A 25,992-nucleotide genomic window follows, 5' to 3' on the forward strand; every position below is an offset into this window, starting at 1 on the left:
GCCCATAGTCACAATCATTGAGGACATAATGGGTTATTCCCACTATAGTTGCTCAAACCAAATTGTCAGTAAATAAGAACAAAAAAAAACTATACTCATCCTGTTTTTTTTGGGTGCTAGTACCAGTGTAAGACAAAGATAGTATGATTCTCTCTGTCTATGTTTGAAATGAGACAGTCCTTTGACAAACTATAGTTGGGTTATACCCAGCGGTGACAACTATGAAAAATATTTCCCAGTAGTTACCACGAATTTCCTTTGATGTCAACTTTATCCCAAGTAGGTTAAACTACCCCATTGTTGGCACATTCAGCCTTATGTCATAGAGAATAAAATACATAGATTGCTCACATCATACATCAGTTTTAGTATCAAAAAGACTATTAGCATCTAGCATCGAGTAGCGGAACTATCAGTACTGCTACTTGACAATAGATGTAGCACCGACCGGAAAGTCTTATGCTGCTGAGATAAGACTTTCCGGTCGCTGCTACATCTATTGTCAAGTAGCAGCACTGATAGTTCCGCTACTCGATGCTAGATGTAGACACTGAAATTAATAGTCTAACTGATGTATGGAGTGAGCACTCTTGTCTTACTATATTTCTCTATGATATAGCTCAAAACCGGGATGAATGGAAGAGGCCTTTGCCCAGCGGACATAGGCTCACAATAGTTATCCGCTATATAGTTATACCTTTTTCCGTCTGTCCGTCCGCCTCTCCAGGCAGTGTATGGGTGAGTTCATGTTCTGTATGGCGTCTAGGAACTGCTCCCGAGGTTTCTGCATTCGCTTAGCGGAACGCGTTCTGAACTTGGCGGAGTCTTGAGTCACCAGGCGGCCGGGTGTCAGGGACTTTATACATCTGGGTGAAAAAAAGAAGTTTAAGGCCTGTACACACCGGCTGCGTGTGCGTGACGTGCACGTGAGTGACTTAAAACAAGTGAGTCTAAAACGTAAATTTATTCAAAATATATCTGGCCAGTCGCTCAAAAAGGAGTCTAGTTATCCCGCCATCGCCGACGAGGTCTGCCGGATCCGCGGTTTGACTCGTGGGGCATAGCTAATAATACACAGAGAAATTAATACTAAAACTTGGAAACTGCAAATAAGTTTAATATGCTACAAGGATTTGATTATCATGAAAATACAGACTCTGAAAGATATAGATATATGTAAGCGACTCTCAATTTTTATCAGAAGAATATATATTAAAATTGTAAACTACTCAATAGGGTATTTGACTGTATTTAAAATAAATTCTTTTAGGGTCTCTATTGTTTCCCTAATTGTTTTAAGTCATAATACATTAGTATTGTTTGCCCGCATTTTCTTTAGTCATATTTTATTTGGTTCAGAAACGCGTCACTTTTCAGGATTGCCATAAAACAAACCTAACCTTTCAGCGCACGCGCACGTGCACGTCACGCACAGCAAGCCGGTATGTACACGCCTTTATTGTAAACCAACCTATTGTACTCAGTGCTGTATTTGTCTACCGTTCTTCATCAATTCTCATCTACTCAAAGGTTAACTGGAAGAAATCTGGAGATAAGTTCGCCTTTGTACTGCCTATCCTGTGCCATGAATTTGTGTTCTGTGTTTTTTACAATAAAGAATTTATACATACATACCAAGGATTGCATATGAACTCACATTTATACACGGGTCTATCGCAAAATTTATTTTTTCTACTCCCGTACTTTTATTTGTCATTTAAACGGTCGTGCACACACCTTTAAACCGCTATCTTATAGTTGTCAAGACAAGTCTTTAGTCTATTCCCCAAAAAAGAATTTGTGCATACACGCAGTATCTTTTTGGCGATTTTACGATACTTCGTGTGATGACCACTTAAAAAATATTGAGTGAAATACAGTGTTGCCAACCTTATTTTAAATGTCATCTCTGACAAATAAGTGAACCATAGACATGTTTTTTTTTATTTCATTCATTCATTCATTCTTTTCCCGCCCGTACCCTCCATTTTTACTACTTCTTGAATTAAAAATATTTGTTAAATTTACAATTTTATTTCAAAGTAAGTGCTTGGTCGTAGAAAAAGTATTGTATGCAACGTTGTTTAACTGAGTCAAAAAATACTCGTGGCGTCTTTATTAACAATTTTCGGCTTCGCCTCAAATTGTTAGTCACGCCACTTGCCTTTTTTGACCTCTCTTAAACAACGGTTGCATAAAATACTATTATTACCTTTATTTATTGATGTTATGTTTATTTACCATCTATAAATGCGAGTTAATATGTGTTCAAAACGCGAAAGTTTTAAACCAAGGAATCTACTCGTAATTGTAAAATCAGTAAAATTGTTATTTTAAAGATCTACGTAAAAAAGATGTATTATAGCCTGTCAAACAACTTTGTCAGTAGAAAAAAGCGCGAAATTAAATCTTTCTACGGGACGGTAAGCTTTCGGGCCTGCATATTTTTTTAATTATCTACTTTTTTCGCACTGACGGAAATGGCTTGACAGACTTTAATAAATTTATCTTATTCTTATTATTATAGTATAATTTTTATATGTAATTTTGTCTGAAATAAAGTGTTTTTAGGGTTCCGTACCCAAAGGGTAAAAACGGGACCCTATTACTAAGACTCCGCTGTCCGTCCGTCCGTCCGTCTGTCACCAGGCTGTATCTCACGAACCGTGATAGTTAGATAGTTGAAATTTTCACAGATGATGTATTTCTGTTGCCGCTATAACAACAAATACTAAAAACAGAATAAAATAAAGATTTAAGTGGGGCTCCCATACAACAAACGTGATTTTTGACCGAAGTTAAGCAACGTCGGGCGGGGTCAGTACTTGGATGGGTGACCGTTTTTTTGCTTGTTTTGCTCTATTTTTTGTTGATGGTGCGGAACCCTCCGTGCGCGAGTCCAACTCGCACTTGGCCGGTTTTTTTATCTATGTTAGTTTGAAATAAAGTGATTTTATTATTTATTTTATTTACCTCGCATATTCGTCAAGTTTCTTGGTGAGCAGCTCGTTTTTGAGCTTAGCGGCCGCTAGCTCCCTCGTTAGTTGCGTCTTGCTCTTATTCCCGGCCGGGTGTAGCAGCGGGTGCTTCCGTAGCCGGCTCGCGGACGGTCGCTGGTTCGGGTCCGGGTCGATCATTTTCTGAAATTCATTCTATGGGTTAAGATCATATTATAAGTCAAAAGATGTGATAAGTTTGAAAAGAGGTGTGAAAAATGGCACCGAAATAAAAACACTACTATTTAATTTTTTTGCCGATTTAAAGTTTTATAATGTTACTGTTAGTAAATTTATTTGTGGTGAATGTAAATAAGCAAAAATGATGTCATAGGTATTTTAAGAAAATATTATTTTGTAAAATCCAGAAGAATTCCTTGAAGAGTAGGGGTCCAATGACACTACCTTGAGGCACACCACAAAAAATGTTCGATTGTATACTGACGCGGTTTCCAATATTTACTTTTTTCTGACTAATTAAAAATACCAAATTGCTAATTTTAGTTACCATAAAGAAGTCGGATACCTATAATTTCTATACCGATAGCTAAGGAAAGGATGTCAACCGTGTCAAAGGCTTCCTAACGATCCAAAAGTTTCCTCACAGTATAAACTCTAACAAACTCAATTTGTCCGTAGAAAAAGGCGAGAAAAACTATTTTTTTACGGGAGAACAACCCTACGTGCCTACATTTTTCTGACTAATTAAAAATACCAAATTGCTAATTTTAGTTACCATAAAGAAGTCAGATACCTATAATTTTTATACCGATAGCTAAGGAAAGGATGTCAACCATGTCAAAGGCTTCCTAACGATCCAAAAGTTTCCTCACAGTATAAACTCTAACAAACTCAATTTGTCCGTAGAAAAAGGCGAGAAAAACTATTTTTCTACGGGAGGACAACCCTCCGTGCCTACATTTTTTTTAATTTGCCGCCTTTTTGTACTGACGGAAATGGCAAACTATATTACCTGTATGAGCTGATGGAATTCCCTGGATATACCGGGTAGTTCGGGCAACTGGCCGTCGCGCAGCGCGTGCCAGGCGGGGCCGTTCTTGGGCAGAGGCCCGCCGCCAGCTGCCTCGAACAGCGTTAGACCTGGACGATACAAAACATTTAAAAAAAAAACCGGCCAAGTGCGAGTCGGACTCGCGCACGGAGGGTTCCGCACCATCAACAAAAAATAGAGCAAAACAAGCAAAAAAACGGTCACCCATCCAAGTACTGACCCCGCCCGACGTTGCTTAACTTCGGTCAAAAATCACGTTTGTTGTATGGGAGCCCCACTTAAATCTTTATTTTATTCTGTTTTTAGTATTTGTTGTTATAGCGGCAACAGAAATACATCATCTGTGAAAATTTCAACTGTCTAGCTATCACGGTTCGTGTGATACAGCCTGGTGACAGACGGACGGACGGACGGACGGACGGACGGACAGCGGAGTCTTAGTAATAGGGTCCCGTTTTTACCCTTTGGGTACGGAACCCTAAAAAATGCACGAAATTCAAATTTACTAAGGGCGATTGCCGTTCGCACCTACATTTTTTTAAATTTGCCGCTTTTTTCTACTGACGGAAATGGCTTGACAGACTATAAATACAAACATGATTCTGGTCACTTGTATTAATACTGAACGACAGCTTTTGATGACATTGTTGGACATACATTTCCCAACCGTTTTTTTTTTCCCTGAAAAAATTCAAACCCTGAAATGTGAGGAGTTCAAGAAAGACTTACCAAAAGCGAATATATCGGACTTGGTGAGATGCGTGAGATCCTCCTGGATGATCTCGCGAGTGAGATAGCGACAGTCTCCCTCCTCTACGCGCGGGGATGACACGCACGTCACGTGGCCCAGGTCACCTGATGAAAAAATACATCATTTACATAGTTATAAGAAAATCTGTGCATTTTTGGGTGATTTTTTTTTTTTTATTGGTTTACCAGTAACTGTTACACTGACGCATACATAAATTTATTAAATCCTTAATAACTAAGAGCTTAGTGTACAATAAAATTTAGGTAAACACTGCATGCAAATTTAAATGTATTACCAACTAAGTTTAATTACGTACTACTTACTTAATATATTTATGATAATATTATGATACTAGCGACCCGCCCCGGCTTCGCGCCGGTTAACAAATTATACATAAACCTTCCTTTTGAATCACTCTATCTATTAAATAAAACCGCATCAAAATCCGATGCGTAGATTTAAAGATCTAAGCATACATAGGGACAGACAGACAGCGGGAAGCGACTTTGTTTTATACTATGTAGTGATAAGAAAATATGTGCATTTATAGGTGATTTAGGCAGACCGTGTTTCATAACCATGTGTGACAAATGTAACTAATGTTACTCACCGATCTTGTATATGTGTGTGTTGGTGTTATAGTCGTCATCGCCTGAGTCCGCCTTCTCGGCTGCACACGAAGATGTTACCGTGTTTCATGACCATGTGTGACAAATGTAACTAATGTTACTCACCGATCTTGTATATGTGCGTGTTGGTGTTATAGTTGTCATCGCCTGAGTCCGCCTTCTCGGCTGCACACGAAAATGTTACCGTGTTTCATGTCCATGTGTGACAAATGTAACTAATGTTACTCACCGATCTTGTATATGTGCGTGTTGGTGTTATAGTCGTCATCGCCTGAGTCCGTCTTCTCGGCTGCACACGAAAATGTTACCGTGTTTCATGACCATGTGTGACAAATGTAACTAATGTTACTCACCGATCTTGTATATGTGCGTGTTGGTGTTATAGTTGTCATCGCCTGAGTCCGCCTTCTCGGCTGCACACGAAAATGTTACCGTGTTTCATGTCCATGTGTGACAAATGTAACTAATGTTACTCACCGATCTTGTATATGTGCGTGTTGGTGTTATAGTCGTCATCGCCTGAGTCCGCCTTCTCGGCTGCACACGAAGATGTTACCAGGTTTCATGTCCATGTGTGACAAATGTAACTAATGTTACTCACCGATCTTGTATATGTACGTGTTGGTGTTATAGTCGTCATCGCCTGAGTCCGCCTTCTCGGCTGCACACGAAGATGTTACCAGGTTTCATGTCCATGTGTGCCAAATGTAACTAATGTTACTCACCGATCTTGTATATGTGCGTGTTGGTGTTATAGTCGTCATCGCCTGAGTCCGTCTTCTCGGCTGCACACGAAAATGTTACCGTGTTTCATGTCCATGTGTGACAAATGTAACTAATGTTACTCACCGATCTTGTATATGTGCGTGTTGGTGTTATAGTCGTCATCGCCTGAGTCAGCCTTCTCGGCTGCACACGAAAATGTTACCGTGTTTCATGACCATGTGTGACAAATGTAACTAATGTTACTCACCGATCTTGTATATGTGCGTGTTGGTGTTATAGTCGTCATCGCCTGAGTCCGCCTTCTCGGCTACACACGAAAATGTTACCAGGTTTCATGACCATGTGTGACAAATGTAACTAATGTCACTCACCGATCTTGTATATGTGCGTGTTGGTGTTATAGTCGTCATCGCCTGAGTCAGCCTTCTCGGCTGCACACGAAATGTTACCATGTTTCATGTCCATGTGTGCCAAATGTAACTAATGTTACTCACCGATCTTGTATATGTGCGTGTTGGTGTCAGTCGTCATCGTCTTCTCGGCTGCACACGAAATGTTACCGTGTTTCATGACCATGTGTGACAAATGTAACTAATGTTACTCACCGATCTTGTATATGTGTGTGTTGGTTAGTGTCCGACCGAAGGTTCGGTTTCGGTTTCGGTTTCGGCCAGTTTCGGCCAAAAAATCATGTTTCGGCTGTAGTTTCGGTTTCGGCCAAAAAACGGCCGAACCTTTCGGCCGGGCCGAAACTTACGAAATGGTACTTCGGACAAAGACCAAAAGTTGGGGAACCTCATTGGTACGAGACGGGGTTTGTACCTTCGGATTGAAAGTCGCACGCTCTTATCGCTAGGCCACCAGCGCTTAAGGAAATACATAATAAGAAAACTATTGTAATAAAAATAAATGTGGATTATTTGTGTAGTAGGTATTACTCGTTAGCGGTTTAGGTATAAATGTTTACACATTGTTGATTTAAATTTCAGATACATAAGTCAAAAAAATTAAGACATTAGAACCGTTTAATGGTGATTTTAAGCAGGGTCGGATTAAGCATGTCGGGGTCCCCAGGCAGTGCAAGGTTTTGGGGCCCCCTACAGTTAATTCTGCATACAGCATGTTCTGTTGTTCAGTACAGGGAAATAAGTTTGCGTTTTTAATTTCAATCTTCAGGCGTTGGCCAAGTATCAGCGGGCCTACCACGAACCACGTTCGACGTGTTACCTCCCTGTCACACTTACGTTCGTATTTACAAGTGCGACAAAGAGGCAACACGTCGAACGTGGTTCGCGGTAGGCCCTCAGCCCGCCCCATGTCGAACGACGTGTCTTTTTCGCTCTTATTCAGTAATTTTCCTATCTACCTCTAATGGCAAATTTTAAACGAGGCTAAAGGCTACGCTCAACTAGTGCCGCAAATTTGATTTTCTCAATAGTTAATATTTTGCGAGGCTGAACAGCTGACTATTGATTAAAACGAAGAAAAAACCCTTGAAAGTGTCCCCAGTACAGTTTTTCATACGAATACTTGACCTTAGCCTCACTTTTTACCTTAATTTACCATTGGTTTGTGTTCCACATGTCCTCTACTTCAGCGCTTAGCCTTTGGCCTCGCTGCGCCATGCTCGGCCTGCGGTCTCGCTTTTTAATACAATAAAAGTGCGCCTCAATGGGGCATTTCGGACTTTTAGGCCCAGGTGAAGATCGGTACCCGGCCTTGCGATATTGTTAACGAAAAATTTCGCGCTCGCTGCGCTTGCGTTTTTGGTTGACCCTATATTTAGTGAATGAATAGAGTTAGACCAAGAAAATTCTGCAATGATTTTTGTAGCATACGCAGTGCAACTAGTGCAAATGTTATTTATACGTCATAATTTCATAGAAGTTTTGACGCTTAAAATAACACTTGCACTGCGTGTGTTATTAAAATCGTTGCAGAATTATCTTGGTCTAACTCTAGTAATTTTCATAAAAAACTGCTGAAGTAACATCAATTTCAAGGACATTGGGTCTTGACAGGCCCATAATATGTGTGTAAAAGCGGTTTTATGACATTTTTTCAACGATTTTAACAAGTCTACAAAAGTTTCGGTTTCGGTTTCGGTTTCGGCCGAAACTAGAGCCAAAGCCGAACATTCGGTTTCGGTTTCGGTTTCGGCAAAAAAACATGTTTCGGTCGGACACTAGTGTTGGTGTTATAGTCGTCATCGTCTTCTCGGCTGCACACGAAATGTTACCATGTTTCATGTCCATGTGTGACAAATGTAACTAATGTTACTCACCGATCTTGTATATGTGCGTGTTGGTGTTATAGTCGTCATCGCCTGAGTCCGCCTTCTCGGCTGCACACGAAGATGTTACCAGGTTTCATGTCCATGTGTGACAAATGTAACTAATGTTACTCACCGATCTTGTATATGTGCGTGTTGGTGTTATAGTCGTCATCGCCTGAGTCCGCCTTCTCGGCTGCACACGAAAATGTTACCGTGTTTCATGTCCATGTGTGACAAATGTAACTAATGTTACTCACCGATCTTGTATATGTGCGTGTTGGTGTTATAGTCGTCATCGCCTGAGTCAGCCTTCTCGGCTGCACACGAAATGTTACCGTGTTTCATGACCATGTGTGACAAATGTAACTAATGTTACTCACCGATCTTGTATATGTGTGTGTTGGTTAGTGTCCGACCGAAGGTTCGGTTTCGGTTTCGGTTTCGGCCAGTTTCGGCCAAAAAATCATGTTTCGGCTGTAGTTTCGGTTTCGGCCAAAAAACGGCCGAACCTTTCGGCCGGGCCGAAACTTACGAAATGGTACTTCGGACAAAGACCAAAAGTTGGGGAACCTCATTGGTACGAGACGGGGTTTGTACCTTCGGATTGAAAGTCGCACGCTCTTATCGCTAGGCCACCAGCGCTTAAGGAAATACATAATAAGAAAACTATTGTAATAAAAATAAATGTGGATTATTTGTGTAGTAGGTATTACTCGTTAGCGGTTTAGGTATAAATGTTTACACATTGTTGATTTAAATTTCAGATACATAAGTCAAAAAAATTAAGACATTAGAACCGTTTAATGGTGATTTTAAGCAGGGTCGGATTAAGCATGTCGGGGTCCCCAGGCAGTGCAAGGTTTTGGGGCCCCCTACAGTTAATTCTGCATACAGCATGTTCTGTTGTTCAGTACAGGGAAATAAGTTTGCGTTTTTAATTTCAATCTTCAGGCGTTGGCCAAGTATCAGCGGGCCTACCACGAACCACGTTCGACGTGTTACCTCCCTGTCACACTTACGTTCGTATTTACAAGTGCGACAAAGAGGCAACACGTCGAACGTGGTTCGCGGTAGGCCCTCAGCCCGCCCCATGTCGAACGACGTGTCTTTTTCGCTCTTATTCAGTAATTTTCCTATCTACCTCTAATGGCAAATTTTAAACGAGGCTAAAGGCTACGCTCAACTAGTGCCGCAAATTTGATTTTCTCAATAGTTAATATTTTGCGAGGCTGAACAGCTGACTATTGATTAAAACGAAGAAAAAACCCTTGAAAGTGTCCCCAGTACAGTTTTTCATACGAATACTTGACCTTAGCCTCACTTTTTACCTCAATTTACCATTGGTTTGTGTTCCACATGTCCTCTACTTCAGCGCTTAGCCTTTGGCCTCGCTGCGCCATGCTCGGCCTGCGGTCTCGCTTTTTAATACAATAAAAGTGCGCCTCAATGGGGCATTTCGGACTTTTAGGCCCAGGTGAAGATCGGTACCCGGCCTTGCGATATTGTTAACGAAAAATTTCGCGCTCGCTGCGCTTGCGTTTTTGGTTGACCCTATATTTAGTGAATGAATAGAGTTAGACCAAGAAAATTCTGCAATGATTTTTGTAGCATACGCAGTGCAACTAGTGCAAATGTTATTTATACGTCATAATTTCATAGAAGTTTTGACGCTTAAAATAACACTTGCACTGCGTGTGTTATTAAAATCGTTGCAGAATTATCTTGGTCTAACTCTAGTAATTTTCATAAAAAACTGCTGAAGTAACATCAATTTCAAGGACATTGGGTCTTGACAGGCCCATAATATGTGTGTAAAAGCGGTTTTATGACATTTTTTCAACGATTTTAACAAGTCTACAAAAGTTTCGGTTTCGGTTTCGGTTTCGGCCGAAACTAGAGCCAAAGCCGAACATTCGGTTTCGGTTTCGGTTTCGGCAAAAAAACATGTTTCGGTCGGACACTAGTGTTGGTGTTATAGTCGTCATCGTCTTCTCGGCTGCACACGAAATGTTACCATGTTTCATGTCCATGTGTGACAAATGTAACTAATGTTACTCACCGATCTTGTATATGTGCGTGTTGGTGTTATAGTCGTCATCGCCTGAGTCCGCCTTCTCGGCTGCACACGAAGATGTTACCAGGTTTCATGTCCATGTGTGACAAATGTAACTAATGTTACTCACCGATCTTGTATATGTGCGTGTTGGTGTTATAGTCGTCATCGCCTGAGTCCGCCTTCTCGGCTGCACACGAAGATGTTACCAGGTTTCATGTCCATGTGTGACAAATGTAACTAATGTTACTCACCGATCTTGTATATGTGCGTGTTGGTGTTATAGTCGTCATCGCCTGAGTCAGCCTTCTCGGCTGCACACGAAAATGTTACCGTGTTTCATGTCCATGTGTGACAAATGTAACTAATGTTACTCACCGATCTTGTATATGTGCGTGTTGGTGTTATAGTCGTCATCGTCTTCTCGGCTGCACACGAAATGTTACCGTGTTTCATGACCATGTGTGACAAATGTAACTAATGTTACTCACCGATCTTGTATATGTGCGTGTTGGTGTTATAGTCGTCATCGCCTGAGTCCGCCTTCTCGGCTGCACACGAAGATGTTACCAGGTTTCATGTCCATGTGTGACAAATGTAACTAATGTTACTCACCGATCTTGTATATGTGCGTGTTGGTGTTATAGTCGTCATCGCCTGAGTCAGCCTTCTCGGCTGCACACGAAAATGTTACCGTGTTTCATGACCATGTGTGACAAATGTAACTAATGTTACTCACCGATCTTGTATATGTGCGTGTTGGTGTTATAGTCGTCATCGCCTGAGTCCGCCTTCTCGGCTGCACACGAAGATGTTACCAGGTTTCATGTCCATGTGTGCCAAATGTAACTAATGTTACTCACCGATCTTGTATATGTACGTGTTGGTGTTATAGTCGTCATCGCCTGAGTCCGCCTTCTCGGCTGCACACGAAAATATTACCAGGTTTCATGTCCATGTGTGCCAAATGTAACTAATGTTACTCACCGATCTTGTATATGTGCGTGTTGGTGTTATAGTCGTCATCGCCTGAGTCCGCCTTCTCGGCTGCACACGAAGATGTTACCAGGTTTCATGTCCATGTGTGCCAAATGTAACTAATGTTACTCACCGATCTTGTATATGTACGTGTTGGTGTTATAGTCGTCATCGCCTGAGTCCGCCTTCTCGGCTGCACACGAAAATATTACCAGGTTTCATGTCCATGTGTGCCAAATGTAACTAATGTTACTCACCGATCTTGTATATGTGCGTGTTGGTGTTATAGTCGTCATCGCCTGAGTCCGCCTTCTCGGCTGCACACGAAGATGTTACCAGGTTTCATGTCCATGTGTGCCAAATGTAACTAATGTTACTCACCGATCTTGTATATGTGCGTGTTGGTGTTATAGTCGTCATCGCCTGAGTCCGCCTTCTCGGCTACACACGAAAATGTTACCAGGTTTCATGACCATGTGTGACAAATGTAACTAATGTCACTCACCGATCTTGTATATGTGCGTGTTGGTGTTATAGTCGTCATCGCCTGAGTCCGCCTTCTCGGCTGCACACGAAGATGTTACCAGGTTTCATGTCCATGTGTGCCAAATGTAACTAATGTTACTCACCGATCTTGTATATGTACGTGTTGGTGTTATAGTCGTCATCGCCTGAGTCAGCCTTCTCGGCTGCACACGAAAATGTTACCGTGTTTCATGTCCATGTGTGACAAATGTAACTAACGTTACTCACCGATCTTGTATATGTGCGTGTTGGTGTTATAGTCGTCATCGCCTGAGTCAGCCTTCTCGGCTGCACACGAAGATGTTACCAGGTTTCATGTCCATGTGTGACAAATGTAACTAATGTTACTCACCGATCTTGTATATGTGCGTGTTGGTGTTATAGTCGTCATCGCCTGAATCAGCCTTCTCGGCTGCACACGAAGATGTTACCAGGTTTCATGACCATGTGTGACAAATGTAACTAATGTCACTCACCGATCTTGTATATGTGCGTGTTGGTGTTATAGTCGTCATCGCCTGAGTCCGCCTTCTCGGCTGCACACGAAGATGTTACCAGGTTTCATGTCCATGTGTGACAAATGTAACTAATGTTACTCACCGATCTTGTATATGTGCGTGTTGGTGTTATAGTCGTCATCGCCTGAGTCCGCCTTCTCGGCTGCACACGAAGATGTTACCAGGTTTCATGTCCATGTGTGCCAAATGTAACTAATGTTACTCACCGATCTTGTATATGTGCGTGTTGGTGTTATAGTCGTCATCGCCTGAGTCCGCCTTCTCGGCTGCACACGAAGATGTTACCAGGTTTCATGTCCATGTGTGACAAATGTAACTAATGTTACTCACCGATCTTGTATATGTGTGTGTTGGTGTTATAGTCGTCATCGCCTGAGTCAGCCTTCTCGGCTGCACACGAAAATGTTACCGTGTTTCATGTCCATGTGTGACAAATGTAACTAATGTTACTCACCGATCTTGTATATGTGCGTGTTGGTGTTATAGTCGTCATCGCCTGAGTCCGCCTTCTCGGCTGCACACGAAAATATTACCAGGTTTCATGTCCATGTGTGCCAAATGTAACTAATGTTACTCACCGATCTTGTATATGTGCGTGTTGGTGTTATAGTCGTCATCGCCTGAGTCCGCCTTCTCGGCTGCACACGAAGATGTTACCAGGTTTCATGTCCATGTGTGACAAATGTAACTAACGTTACTCACCGATCTTGTATATGTGCGTGTTGGTGTTATAGTCGTCATCGCCTGAGTCCGCCTTCTCGGCTGCACACGAAGATGTTACCAGGTTTCATGTCCATGTGTGCCAAATGTAACTAATGTTACTCACCGATCTTGTATATGTGCGTGTTGGTGTTATAGTCGTCATCGCCTGAGTCCGCCTTCTCGGCTGCACACGAAGATGTTACCAGGTTTCATGTCCATGTGTGACAAATGTAACTAATGTTACTCACCGATCTTGTATATGTGCGTGTTGGTGTTATAGTCGTCATCGCCTGAGTCCGCCTTCTCGGCTGCACACGAAAATGTTACCGTGTTTCATGACCATGTGTGACAAATGTAACTAATGTTACTCACCGATCTTGTATATGTGCGTGTTGGTGTTATAGTCGTCATCGCCTGAGTCCGCCTTCTCGGCTGCACACGAAGATGTTACCAGGTTTCATGTCCATGTGTGACAAATGTAACTAACGTTACTCACCGATCTTGTATATGTGCGTGTTGGTGTTATAGTCGTCATCGCCTGAGTCCGCCTTCTCGGCTGCACACGAAGATGTTACCAGGTTTCATGTCCATGTGTGACAAATGTAACTAATGTTACTCACCGATCTTGTATATGTGCGTGTTGGTGTTATAGTCGTCATCGTCTGAATCCGCCGCTGGCTCGCCTTCTCGGCTGCACACGAAAATGTTACCAGGCTTCACGTCCATGTGTACGAGATGTAACGAATGGATGTAACTGTAACAATCGAAATTATATTTAGAACAAATTAAAAATATAGTATAAGCAATTTTTTTTCGATACAAGTCTTGATAATCAGAAATTTGGCATGGGGATAAGTGTGAGTTCCAGGACATACAAAATTTTTTATTTCGGAAATCATCCCTTAAGAGGGTCAAAAGGGGGGGTATGTACTGTGACTCTTACCTAATGTTTTTTTCTTTAGGTTTGGTTCAATAGTGATATAATCAAGCTTTTCAATCCCGTATCTTACTTAGGCCACTCAGCAAGCTTCGTACCAACGGCTTTACTACGGGAGTGCGACACCCGCTTGTGCGAAGTATTGTTAGTGCGACGTATGATTAGGCGATGTACGATTGTACGACATGTCATTTGTGGGAACTATTGTTCGTGCGAAACATTATTAGGCGATGCACGACTATACGATGTGCCGTTTGAGCGAATCATCGTGTGTGCGAAATATAAATCAATAGGTAGGTTAGGTTCGTTAGGTAGCTTCAGATGCCCGAAGGGCAAAGCGCCCAGAAATAGGAGCCCCGCGAAGCGGGGCTCCGTCTAGTTCAGTTGTAAAGTAAATGTTTTTTGAGAAGAAACAGTGTAAGTACTGAGACCATGTTAAAAATAAATTACCCGTAGACCCACAAATACTGTCGTGCACTAGAAGTATTGTCGAGCCGTAATATGTCGCACAATTTAACATCGATCAAAAATACTGCCGGACTATAGTTTGGTCGAATAGTGATATGTCGCACAATATCACTTCGCAGAATTGGAGTGTCGTTAAAAAAATTATGTCGCACAATCGTGCATCGTACACTTGGGGTCGCACTTATGTAATAATCCCCGTACCAACACGGTACTCAACCGAAAAGTTCTCTATTATATCACGATCATATAAAATACTATTATATAGTCGATTACTCACGCTAAACCATCAGCGACATGGGCTAGTAACAGCAACAGTTCGGTCTCCGGCAGGGGGCTGGTCTCCATCATCTGCTGCAGGCTGCCGGAGCAGTATTCTGGATCATGTGTCACACCAAGTATAACGGACAGATTACTCACGCTAAACCATCAGCGACATGGGCTAGTAACAGCAACAGTTCGGTCTCCGGCAGGGGGCTGGTCTCCATCATCTGCTGCAGGCTGCCGGAGTAGTATTCTGGATCATGTGTCACACCAAGTATAACGGACAGATTACTCACGCTAAACCATCAGCGACATGGGCTAGTAACAGCAACAGTTCGGTCTCCGGCAGGGGGCTGGTCTCCATCATCTGCTGCAGGCTGCCGGAGTAGTATTCTGGATCATGTGTCACACCAAGTATAACGGACAGATTACTCACGCTAAACCATCAGCGACATGGGCTAGTAACAGCAACAGTTCGGTCTCCGGCAGGGGGCTGGTCTCCATCATCTGCTGCAGGCTGCCGGAGTAGTATTCTGGATCATGTGTCACACCAAGTATAACGGACAGATTACTCACGCTAAACCATCAGCGACATGGGCTAGTAGCAGCAACAGTTCGCTCTCCGGCAGGGGGCTGGTCTCCATCATTTGCTGCAGGCTGCCAGAGCAGTATTCTGGATCATGTGTCACACCAAGTATAACGGACAGATTACTCACGCTAAACCATCAGCGACATGAGCTAGTAACAGCAACAGTTCGGTCTCCGGCAGGGGGCTGGTCTCCATCATCTGCTGCAGGCTGCCGGAGTAGTATTCTGGATCATGTGTCACACCAAGTATAACGGACAGATTACTCACGCTAAACCATCAGCGACATGGGCTAGTAACAGCAACAGTTCGGTCTCCGGCAGTGGGCCGGTCTCCATCATCTGCTGCAGGCTGCCGGAGTAGTATTCTGGATCATGTGTCACACCAAGTATAACGGACAGATTACTCACGCTAAACCATCAGCGACATGGGCTAGTAACAGCAACAGTTCGGTCTCCGGCAGGGGGCTGGTCTCCATCATCTGCTGCAGGCTGCCGGAGTAGTATTCTGGATCATGTGTCACACCAAGTATAACGGACAGATTACTCACGCTAAACCATCAGCGACATGGGCTAGTAACAGCAACAGTTCGGTCTCCGGCAGTGGGCCGGTCTCCATCATCTGCTGCAGACTGCCCCCGGAGCAGTACTCGTTCTGGATGATCATGTGGTCATCTTCGGCCCATGCTGAGTAATATCTGTGGAGAGGAATGAGTATTAATATTTTCATTGTTGTTTGATATTGATGTACAAAAAATAACAATTAAACGTCAATGCTATCTGGTTTATTAAGCTTTCAGTCTGTCTGTAAGTCTGTCTGTGACTCCTTATGTACTTTTTTTTCCCTATACTTCGTTAGTTTAGGATTAGAAAGATGGTAAGTAAATTAGACGATATATTGTATGGGAATTTTCATAGATATCTGCTGTGTAACGTTGATCAGTCTGTTAACTGTTGTTGGTGCAACCGGATCTTAGTCTGTCAACTCACCTCACTCCTGCGCGGAGCCCGCCACCGGTCTCAGGGACCGCTTCAGTGCGCACACGCATCCATCCAGCTTGACGTATTGTATCAACTCACCTGACAACCCTGGGATGTTTCCCCAGCACCGCGTGCGCGTACACCTCGGTGAGCGCGGCCCGCTCCTGCGCGGAGCCCGCCACCGGTCTCAGAGACCGCTTCAGTGCGTACACGCATCCGTCCCGCTTGGCGTGTATCAACTCACCTGACAACCCTGGGATGTTTCCCCAGCACGGCGTGCGCGTACACCTCGGTGAGCGCGGCCCGCTCCTGCGCGGAGCCCGCTACCGGTCTCAGAGACCGCTTCAGTGCGTACACGCATCCGTCCAGCTTGTTGACGCAGCGCGTGACGCGCCCGAACTCGCCGCGGCCGATCACGTCGAGTTCAATGAACTCCACGTTGTAACGGGATATGTTGGACTCCTGGTGACAATATTCGTAATTATTAATCGTAAAAAACACTGTGTCTGGGGCCCAGACTCTGGGCCTGTTCAGTAAAAAATGTACACGTCAGCTTTTTTTCGAGAAACTATCAACTTATTTCTACTCAGGATCACGAGGATTATCAATTTAAAAAGAAAAACTGTTAGGAAAAAATTGACAGTTTTGTGACGCATAATTCACATACGTTTTGTATGATCGAAGGTCATGGGACCAGGTAACCCCTTAACGCAAGCCAGTAGAGAAATTTCAGTAATTATAGCTATGCTATATTCATTCACAATCCCTATTTTACTCACAGTATATTAAAAAAAATACGTAGTTCACTGACCAGCAACCTAGATTTATCAAATTTTCAAGAAAAACGACAAATTAAAGATTCTTCTTAAGAAACCTGAAAGTCAAGGTCACGCCGATTTCACGCCGAAAACACGCCGCCGCCGCCGATTTTTTGGCAAACGCCGCCGCCGATCATTTTTTAATCGGCGCACACGTCTATGTTGAAAGATGGCAGTAAATGTACCGACTACATAATTTACTTTGACAATATCCCTCAAGTCTAAATTCTCTTTCATACAGCGCAAGTTAACTAACAACACTAAAGCTGAAACATAAACTTACCCTCAATCTTTTAGCTGGCTGCTCCGGTGTGGCATCTCCCATAGACGTCGGTGTTTTAGATAGCGCCCTCTTTTTCTTGTTCAGCGCTTGACCTGTGTACAATCAATGCAAGTTACTTATTATACAGGGTGACATTTAAGCCGTGATCAGTAGTATGTTTTTCTAACTCCATAAACAACGAGCAATTTAATGCCCCTACTCTTACTAAAATCAGACATGATTTTTTGTATTTTTTTGTTTATTTTTTGTCATTTATTTTACTTTTACAAGTGGCAATGTGGTATTTAAACAGCTTTGTAAGATATTTCAAATGAAAAATTAAGTACATTTTATTTCTAACTGGGACAAATGACAAAATTGATGTCAATGACAGTTCCGATTCAAAGAGGCGATTCAATTTACTAATTTAAATATTTTAATAAGCCGTTGTAATATCCTAAATCCTCTTATAAAAGTGAAATAAATGACAAAAAATAAACAAAAAATAAAAAAAATCTTGTCTGATTTTAGTAAGAGTAGGGCCATTAAACTGCCCGTTGTTTATGGAGTTAGAAAAACATATTACTGATCACGACTTAAATGTCAACCTGTATAGTGTTGGTTTAATTAAACCTCTGTTTTCCTAGGATACAGCGACATTAGCGATCGTCTCCATACAAAATACTTCTGCATGTCCCACTAGACAGTTTCTAGCAGATGCTTGATAAACTCATAGAGGTTATAGAAAGAGTCATGAAGCTTCGTGACCGTCAGCTGCCGTTCCGTTGGATCGTCGATATCATCCGGAAAGCTTACTAGTCCGCTTATACCTTGGGATCTACAGGGTAAATGTGTCTAGAAAGGTATATAAAGGGCTGAAAATATAATTTGTAGTAAACCAAAGTCTGTAAATGGTAACTTACCATCAGGAGTGAACGGGTGTCATATTTACAGGGTAAATGTGTCTAGAAAGGTACATTAAGGTCTGAAAATATGACTTTTAGTAAACCAAAGCAGGCCTATGGAACTCTACGCGCGAGCTCGGATTTATACCTACGATTCTGTTCCCGTTCACGGTAGAAAAGCAAGCCAGTTGGTTGCCACACGCGCTCACGCACGCACGTTACCGCGCGCCGCACTGACAATTTTTATGATAGTTACAAACTACGTAGGTAGGTACTATTGAATTACTTTAATTAAACATGTAGTGTTTATTACGACAAATGTACCTATAGTTAGATATCTATTTAAAATAGGTAGCTAACTTGGTAAATGATCATTTTATCGACAGTAAGATCTTAATTTTACACCGGAAAATAGGTACTCATTTCTGCTCTGGTTATCTTATAATGAATTACCTGTAATCATGGGTTCTCTATTATTTTTCTTTATTGTGTAACATTAATCTATATCTGGTTTTAAATTACACGAGGTTTTAAAACTAATTCTCGCTGGATTCATTGCGTGGTTTATAAAACGGCGTAAACACTGCGGTCACTGCAGGGACATATAACCTTTTAAAATGAGTATTTCGCAAACACTAACCTAACGCATAAACGGAATATTATAAATTATTGCAACTTAACTTGCTTAAATATAGTTATTTAACGCTATGCTGTTATATACTTTATGGCAAGTTTTAATGTTAGTTTGATCAATCGAATTAGACACCGGTGTTCACACGTATTAATATTTCTAAGCGTCGCGTCGGCAACCCTAGCGTTGTGCCGGTGCGCGCGGTGCAGGGAGCGGCGCGCTGAAGGTCAGTCCATTGTATTTTTGTGTAGGTATCAAAACGGTAGGTATTTGCGTTTTCTTTGAGAGATAAGTATCTGTTCGTAAGAACTATTATATAATCTGTGACCAAAGTCTGATAATGACGGGCAAAGTTGAAGGCTCGAGACCTCAGGCCCGTCCCCCTACTAGATGGTGTTCTCAAACGGCACCTATGCAATTAAAACTGCACGAGGCCATGCGCTTGGCGGGGAACAGAACCCTATGGAGGAACCTGGTCTTCAACAGAAGGACATGATGTCACGATCCTCAGTATTTAGGGACCGGGAGGGAAGAAACCAATGTCTGTAAATGGTAACTTACCATCAGGAGTGAAAGGGTTGATATTGGCCACGGGTTTAGAGTCGTCGTGCATGCTGCCGAGCGCGCTGTCCTCGTCCGGAGGGTGCAGGTGGTGGCTGGAGCCCGTGGTGATGCCTAGGGGCAACAGACAATGGTAACTTACCGTCAGGAGTGAAAGGGTTGATGTTGGCCACTGGTTTGGAGTCGTCGTGCATGCTGCCGAGCGCGCTGTCCTCGTCCGGAGGGTGCAGGTGGTGGCTGGACCCCGTGGTGATGCCTAGGGGCAACAGACAATGGTAACTTACCGTCAGGAGTGAAAGGGTTGATGTTGGCCACGGGTTTAGAGTCGTCGTGCATGCTGCCGAGCGCGCTGTCCTCGTCCGGAGGATGCAGGTGGTGGCTGGAGCCCGTGGTGATGCCTAGAGGCAACGGACAATGGTAACTTACCATCAGGAGTGAAAGGGTTGATGTTGGCCACGGGTTTAGAGTCGTCGTGCATGCTGCCGAGCGCGCTGTCCTCGTCCGGAGGGTGCAGGTGGTGGCTGGAGCCCGTGGTGATGCCTAGGGGCAACAGACAATGGTAACTTACCGTCAGGAGTGAAAGGGTTGATGTTGGCCACTGGTTTAGAGTCGTCGTGCATGCTGCCGAGCGCGCTGTCCTCGTCCGGAGGGTGCAGGTGGTGGCTGGAGCCCGTGGTGATGCCTAGGGGCAACAGACAATGGTAACTTACCGTCAGGAGTGAAAGGGTTGATGTTGGCCACTGGTTTAGAGTCGTCGTGCATGCTGCCGAGCGCGCTGTCCTCGTCCGGAGGGTGCAGGTGGTGGCTGGAGCCCGTGGTGATGCCTAGGGGCAACAGACAATGGTAACTTACCGTCAGGAGTGAAAGGGTTGATGTTGGCCACTGGTTTGGAGTCGTCGTGCATGCTGCCGAGCGCGCTGTCCTCGTCCGGAGGGTGCAGGTGGTGGCTGGAGCCCGTGGTGATGCCTAGAGGCAACGGAAATTTAAATAATAAATATTATAGGACACTCTTACACAGATTGACTAAGTCCCACAGTAAGCTCAAGAAGGCTCGTGTTGTGGGTACTCAGACAACGATATATATAACATACACAATAAACAAATACATAGAAAACACCCAAAACTCAGGAACCAATACCTGCGCTCATTACACAAATAAATGCCCTCACTGGGATTCGAACCCAGGATTGCGGCTTCACAGGCAGGGTCACTACCCACTACCCAATAGGCCAGACCGGTCTTATAAATTTATTGGTTTTATAAATTCAAATATAAAGAGATTATGAACGACGCTGAAATTAACCAGTGTATGTCAGATCCATGGTGAAATCCTAGTGTCCATTCCGCCAAATTGTACTGTAATCTCATTTCTTATACCTTTAAACGAGCAACTCTTGTATATATATATTTATTTATATATATATTACGATCTTCAAAAATCGATCTAGCTAGGTGTTATCTCTGGGAAAACGCGCATTTTTGATTTTTTATATGTTTTCTCTGTTGTCTCCCAGATATTGTGACTTACATGGTACATTGAGTTTGGGGGGGAAGAGTCGCGATCTCGACGCGTTGTGCGATGGTGTTGAGCATTTCTCCAGGAGACTCTTCGGCGTCCGGGGACTGTCGAATAGCCTGAAAAGATAAGATAAGATTATTATAACATTAAAATAATATTCCCAGTCAGAAGATGACGTCAGACGAATCCTACACCAAGTCAGACGATGCAAGTGATGCAAAGGAACCATCGGCTGTTATGTCATCGCCCAAATCTAATGTTTAATTTGTAGTGTTATTTGTTTTCTTGTATTCTTGTTTTGTAGTTTCACAGTGCCTGTTTTTACTGTAATGCTGTGTCACGTATTGGAGTAATAATTATTAGTATTACTAATAAGATCGTGATAATTTGAACGTAAACACTAAACTTTTGACAGAGGATACAAAGTCACATGACCATAATTTTCTATGTATTTGTATATTTTATATATCGTTGTCCGAGTTCCCACAACACAAGCCTTCTTGAGCTTACTGCGGGACTTCAATCGCATCAAGTCAAGACGTCAATCTGTTTAAGAATGTCCTATAATAGGTATTTATTTATTTATGTTATTTATTACCTCTCTTTCGCCATAGGTTACTAAAATTATAATTAAAACCCATATGAGAAGCACAGATGTAAAATCACACTTGCACTCCCCACCTTAACAACAATACACCAAATACATGTAACACCTGAGAAAGATTTACAAAAAAAGAAACCTTCAAGACTCAGACAAATTGTAAGTAGTGTAATGAACAAACTCAACCAAATATGGACTTTAACACATTTGCAATAAAGATCAAATTTTTTAAATCACGCTCATTTTTTGTCCATGCAAGGTGATGCACCCACCTATCGTGTTCTGCAAAATAAACTTTATATGTAGAGATATAAGATTCAAATCCTTTTAAAAGTTTATAAGCTACCTAAGAAAGGTCACGTTTTTTTTGTATTCTGTGTGTGTTGTAATAAGATTGAATCTTTATTGGGGTGTTTTTGCGTGGGCGTTTTTTTGTGCGGACAGCTGTGATCATATGATCACGTTATCTATGTAAAGGGACCTTATGGTCGATGGCGCTAACGCCGCACAGCGTCACGCGACATTGTATTACTATCGGAGGATCGTTAATAATGGCGTAAGCGCCATCGACAATAAGGTCCCTTTACATAGATAACGTGATCATATGTTTGTCATTGTTGTTTATAACTGTGCTTTAACTGATTTTTAACTGAAATTTTTGTGAACACATGGCCATGTCAGTCGTGTCTCACTCCGCGATTTCGTCGCTTTGCTACAGGTACCTAAAAGTACATCCGTTCGGCCCCAATTTTGGGGAAAGCCATAAGCCGCGCGTGGCGCTGTCGCCACCTAGCGGCCATATCTGTGCTGATCGTAACAGACGCGTTTTGTTAGAGAGTGAGTCTTCTGTGCTTAGTACTATTATTTATTCTGTGGCCATGTTCAATTTTTGTACACTTTCATAAATCATAAAAGTTTTTTGGCTAGTTTTTGAGGGAAGGAAAATGCCATACAAATCCCACATGGGTCAGGAATTAACAAAAGATTAGAGATACCCTTGCCAGTAACATCCTGATTGGGTATCTATTGTTTACCAAAAATTTTTAAATCATAATGTATTGTTTGCCCGCATTTTCGTTAGTCATAAATCATAATTTATTTATTTTAGTTCAGAACCGCGTCCCTTTTCAGGATTGCCATAAAACAAACCTAACCTAACCTGTTATAGTTCAAGAGTCATGCGGTCGCCGTAGTAGGCGGACAGACTAATGTGAAGATGTTGGCCTAAGTAGTTTAAAATGAATTCAGCGACCGCATTAGGTGAACGACGCAGTGTAATTGCCGCTTATTTTAAGCATTTGGAAAAGAGGTAAAATCAAGTTATAAGTATGGCATGGGAGGCTAATTGAAACTTACATTTTGATGTCAAAATGATCTCATTTTGTCCATCATTCGTCCACGCGTCTCGCTCGCACAAGACAAGATCGAATCTATCTTTCATCTGATAGAATAAAAGTAGTATGAATGAATGGATAACAATTTAACAATAAACAAACTTGTTACTACTTGTACCCAATATTTGGATGAGAAGGTTTGACAGGTTTGGCCAGATTTTAGGGGATTTGTAACTGAGACTTGTTTCGACATGTTTGTGTATGGAAAGTAGATGACACAGAATCAGTGGGGGGATACTCCCTTTCCTTCTTTCTCCCGTATAAATAATAGTACTAGGTACAGAAGACTCACTCTCTAACAAGACGCGTGTTACGATCAGCACAGATATGGCCGCTAGGTGGCGACAGCGCCACGCGCGGCTTATGGCTAGCCACCAAAATTGGTGTGGAACGGATGTACTTTTACCTACCTGTAGCAAAGCAACGAAATGTCGGAGTGAGACACACCTGGCTCAGCATTTACAGCTCTGACGGTTGACACAACTTGACGTCCCTTTGCGATCACGACCACAGATAATGACTTGAATTTTGACAACCCTAAATAGCCGAAAGGGATAGTGCCATACATTAGAAAGGGACAGCGTGATTTGTCCCTGAAGTGCTGACAAACTTCGGTTTTGTAAGAAGTGTCCTTTCTGTATGGTAGTATTATTATTTTTTCCGTGACAGAATCCTCAAAATACTTCTTAGGGTGGTATTCCATCTGTCCAATATATTTGACCAATGTCATGGCATCTCACTCTCTCTCTCTCAAGCAAAATGTGAGACAAAACAAACATTGGACAGGTAGAATACTACCCTTAGATCTATATAATATAGCCCTCTTCACATTGTACAGTCAACATCAAAATAATTTATGTAAAAAAATCATTATCTTTTTTTATTTTTATTTCAAGATCCACAAGGAAAAGGAAACGAAGTGTTATCTCCATTCCAAAAACAAAGTCTGCATATGCTAGAAGACAGTATGTCGCTCTATCTGCAAAATTATATAACCGTATAGATAATGCCATTGATTTATATCCTTCTACGTATAAAGAATGTAAAAATAAGATATTAAACTGGCTAAAAACAAAAAACTACACAGAAGTAGAAGATTTATTAGTAACAATCACGTAACCTCTCTTCAATCCTACAATTCTTCTATCAGCTTTCATCCAATTTAATTACACCGTCTTATGTTAACCATACCGGTTTATGTTAACACATACACTTCACGCACCCGTGCGCACACACACACACACACACACACACACACACATATACACACAAGTGGTTCATAGATATCTAGCTTAGATATCTCTTTTCTGTTTAAGTTACATGTTACGCTAATTTAAATGTAATTTTAATCTTAAGTTTTAATCTTAAGTTCTAATTCTATTTTTGTTTCTTTCAACCGTTGCTCTGTTATTGTAGTTAGTAAACCAGTAAGGAAGAGCGGTGTCTCTTGACACAGGTATCTTGTATGCTTAAAAAGAGACACCAACCTGCATATTGTTAAGCTACTATGTTACTGAATAAATCATTTTTTTTTTTTTTTTTTTTTTTTTTTTTTATTTATTTCGATTTATTTATTTCAATGTTTATTCATGCCCGAATTAGGATTAGGAAGATTTTAGTGTCACTTCAAAAAATGTATACATTTAATCAAAAGTATATTGTATACTGGATTAATGAGTAAAAAGAAAATTATGATGGTATAGTATATTTCGTCGCTATATGTACTCAACCTCATATCTGCAACAATCATTTGATGGAAATGTCGCTTTTCTTTCATTCAGAATACGGGTGTTTTTGTCATCAAATGAGTGTTGCAGATACGAGGTTGAGTGAGTGTAGCGGCGATTTTTTAAGACGGAAGAAAAATAGCCTAACTTTCTGTTGCTGTTCCTTGATATTATTAAATACAAATTATTACTGACTTCTTGGTCTAACTAATAGAAAAACGGATATTTTAAAGACAACAAATACAATTACATTTATACATTATATTATTATATGTATGAATAATTATAAATACATAACCTACTATTCATTCCGTATAAAAGGTCAAAATTTTTATAGAAATGGAACGAAATTAACATCCTTTAAACGATCATGTGATGAGAATGCTCATACATGAATAAAATTAACACACTTTCTAGAAAACAAACTGCTATTATTATTTGCAACACCTGCGTCGCAAACAAAACAAGCCAGCGTCAATCTTAAGTGTTATATAACGGGTTTTAGGTCATTTGGCATTCATTTAGCGTCTCAATACAACAAACAAGCTTTAACGTGGTATTTTATGAGATAAGTTCATGTGATAGTGAAAGTTTTACCTCAAAGCTCGAACTTTTCTATATGGTGGACTCATTGATGATGGCGCTGGAGACCCCACTTTCTCTTCATCGTCAGGATAACTAAAATCCAGCTTCCTTGGGAATACTGGCGGGATAGGACTTAGATTTTCCGAAAATGTATTGAAGGAATCTGACATTTCTTCCGACAGTTCCGTAGAATTATGCTTGGTCAATCCCGTATTCATTCTGTACCACTCGGTCATGATGAATCACATAGATAACACTTTACACTTTAATTAATTACTTACACGACACTGGATTTAACAATATTCTAAACAAAGCACACTTTCACAATTCACGTACGTTATGGCGGATGACGCATAGCACCTGTTCAAGTGTACGGCCAATCAGAGCGCTTCATTTAACCGGTGCGATGAATACTGAGCTCCCATTGGCTGGCGTTCTTTTTTTTTAAATAACGATGTCGCTTCAATACATGTCATTGGTTCGTTTATGGATGCGTTCATATTTAAAACTGCGTTTTGTAGCTGCATTTAATGATAGTGTACAGAAATAGTTTGAAGCTTATACTTTATAAAATAGCTTTTTATGATAAAAA

At 41.7% G+C, this 25,992-nt stretch overlaps 1 protein-coding gene across 1 annotated transcript; it reads right to left on the reverse strand.

Annotated features, from left to right (window-relative positions):
* Nucleotides 1–691: 691 nt before the first annotated feature.
* Nucleotides 692–25,664, reverse strand: LOC134660392 (wee1-like protein kinase). The gene is made up of 12 exons (XM_063516126.1): nucleotides 25,413–25,664; nucleotides 21,103–21,209; nucleotides 20,427–20,540; nucleotides 20,001–20,114; nucleotides 17,499–17,590; nucleotides 16,642–16,859; nucleotides 15,968–16,114; nucleotides 13,786–13,919; nucleotides 4,738–4,863; nucleotides 3,970–4,097; nucleotides 2,974–3,140; nucleotides 692–866 (listed from the first exon to the last, which is right to left on the reverse strand). The coding sequence occupies exons 1-12, from the start codon at nucleotides 25,634–25,636 to the stop codon at nucleotides 692–694; spliced, it is 1,746 nt and encodes a 581-aa protein (XP_063372196.1). The 5' UTR covers nucleotides 25,637–25,664.
* Nucleotides 25,665–25,992: the final 328 nt, after the last annotated feature.

This window comes from Cydia amplana, chromosome 27, assembly GCF_948474715.1.
Source record: "Cydia amplana chromosome 27, ilCydAmpl1.1, whole genome shotgun sequence".
NCBI lineage: Eukaryota > Metazoa > Arthropoda > Insecta > Lepidoptera > Tortricidae > Cydia > Cydia amplana.

Bases quoted from the DNA above. Each gene is read 5' to 3' on its own strand.
- LOC134660392 (XM_063516126.1), bottom strand. From the start codon at position 25,636: ATGACCGAGTGGTACAGAATGAATACGGGATTGACCAAGCATAATTCT. The intron at 20,541-21,102 runs GTAAGTCACAAT...CGTTGCCTCTAG, and splicing joins CCCCAAACTCAATGTACCAT to GCATCACCACGGGCTCCAGC. The intron at 3,141-3,969 runs GTAATATAGTTT...AATGAATTTCAG, and splicing joins AATTCCATCAGCTCATACAG to AAAATGATCGACCCGGACCC.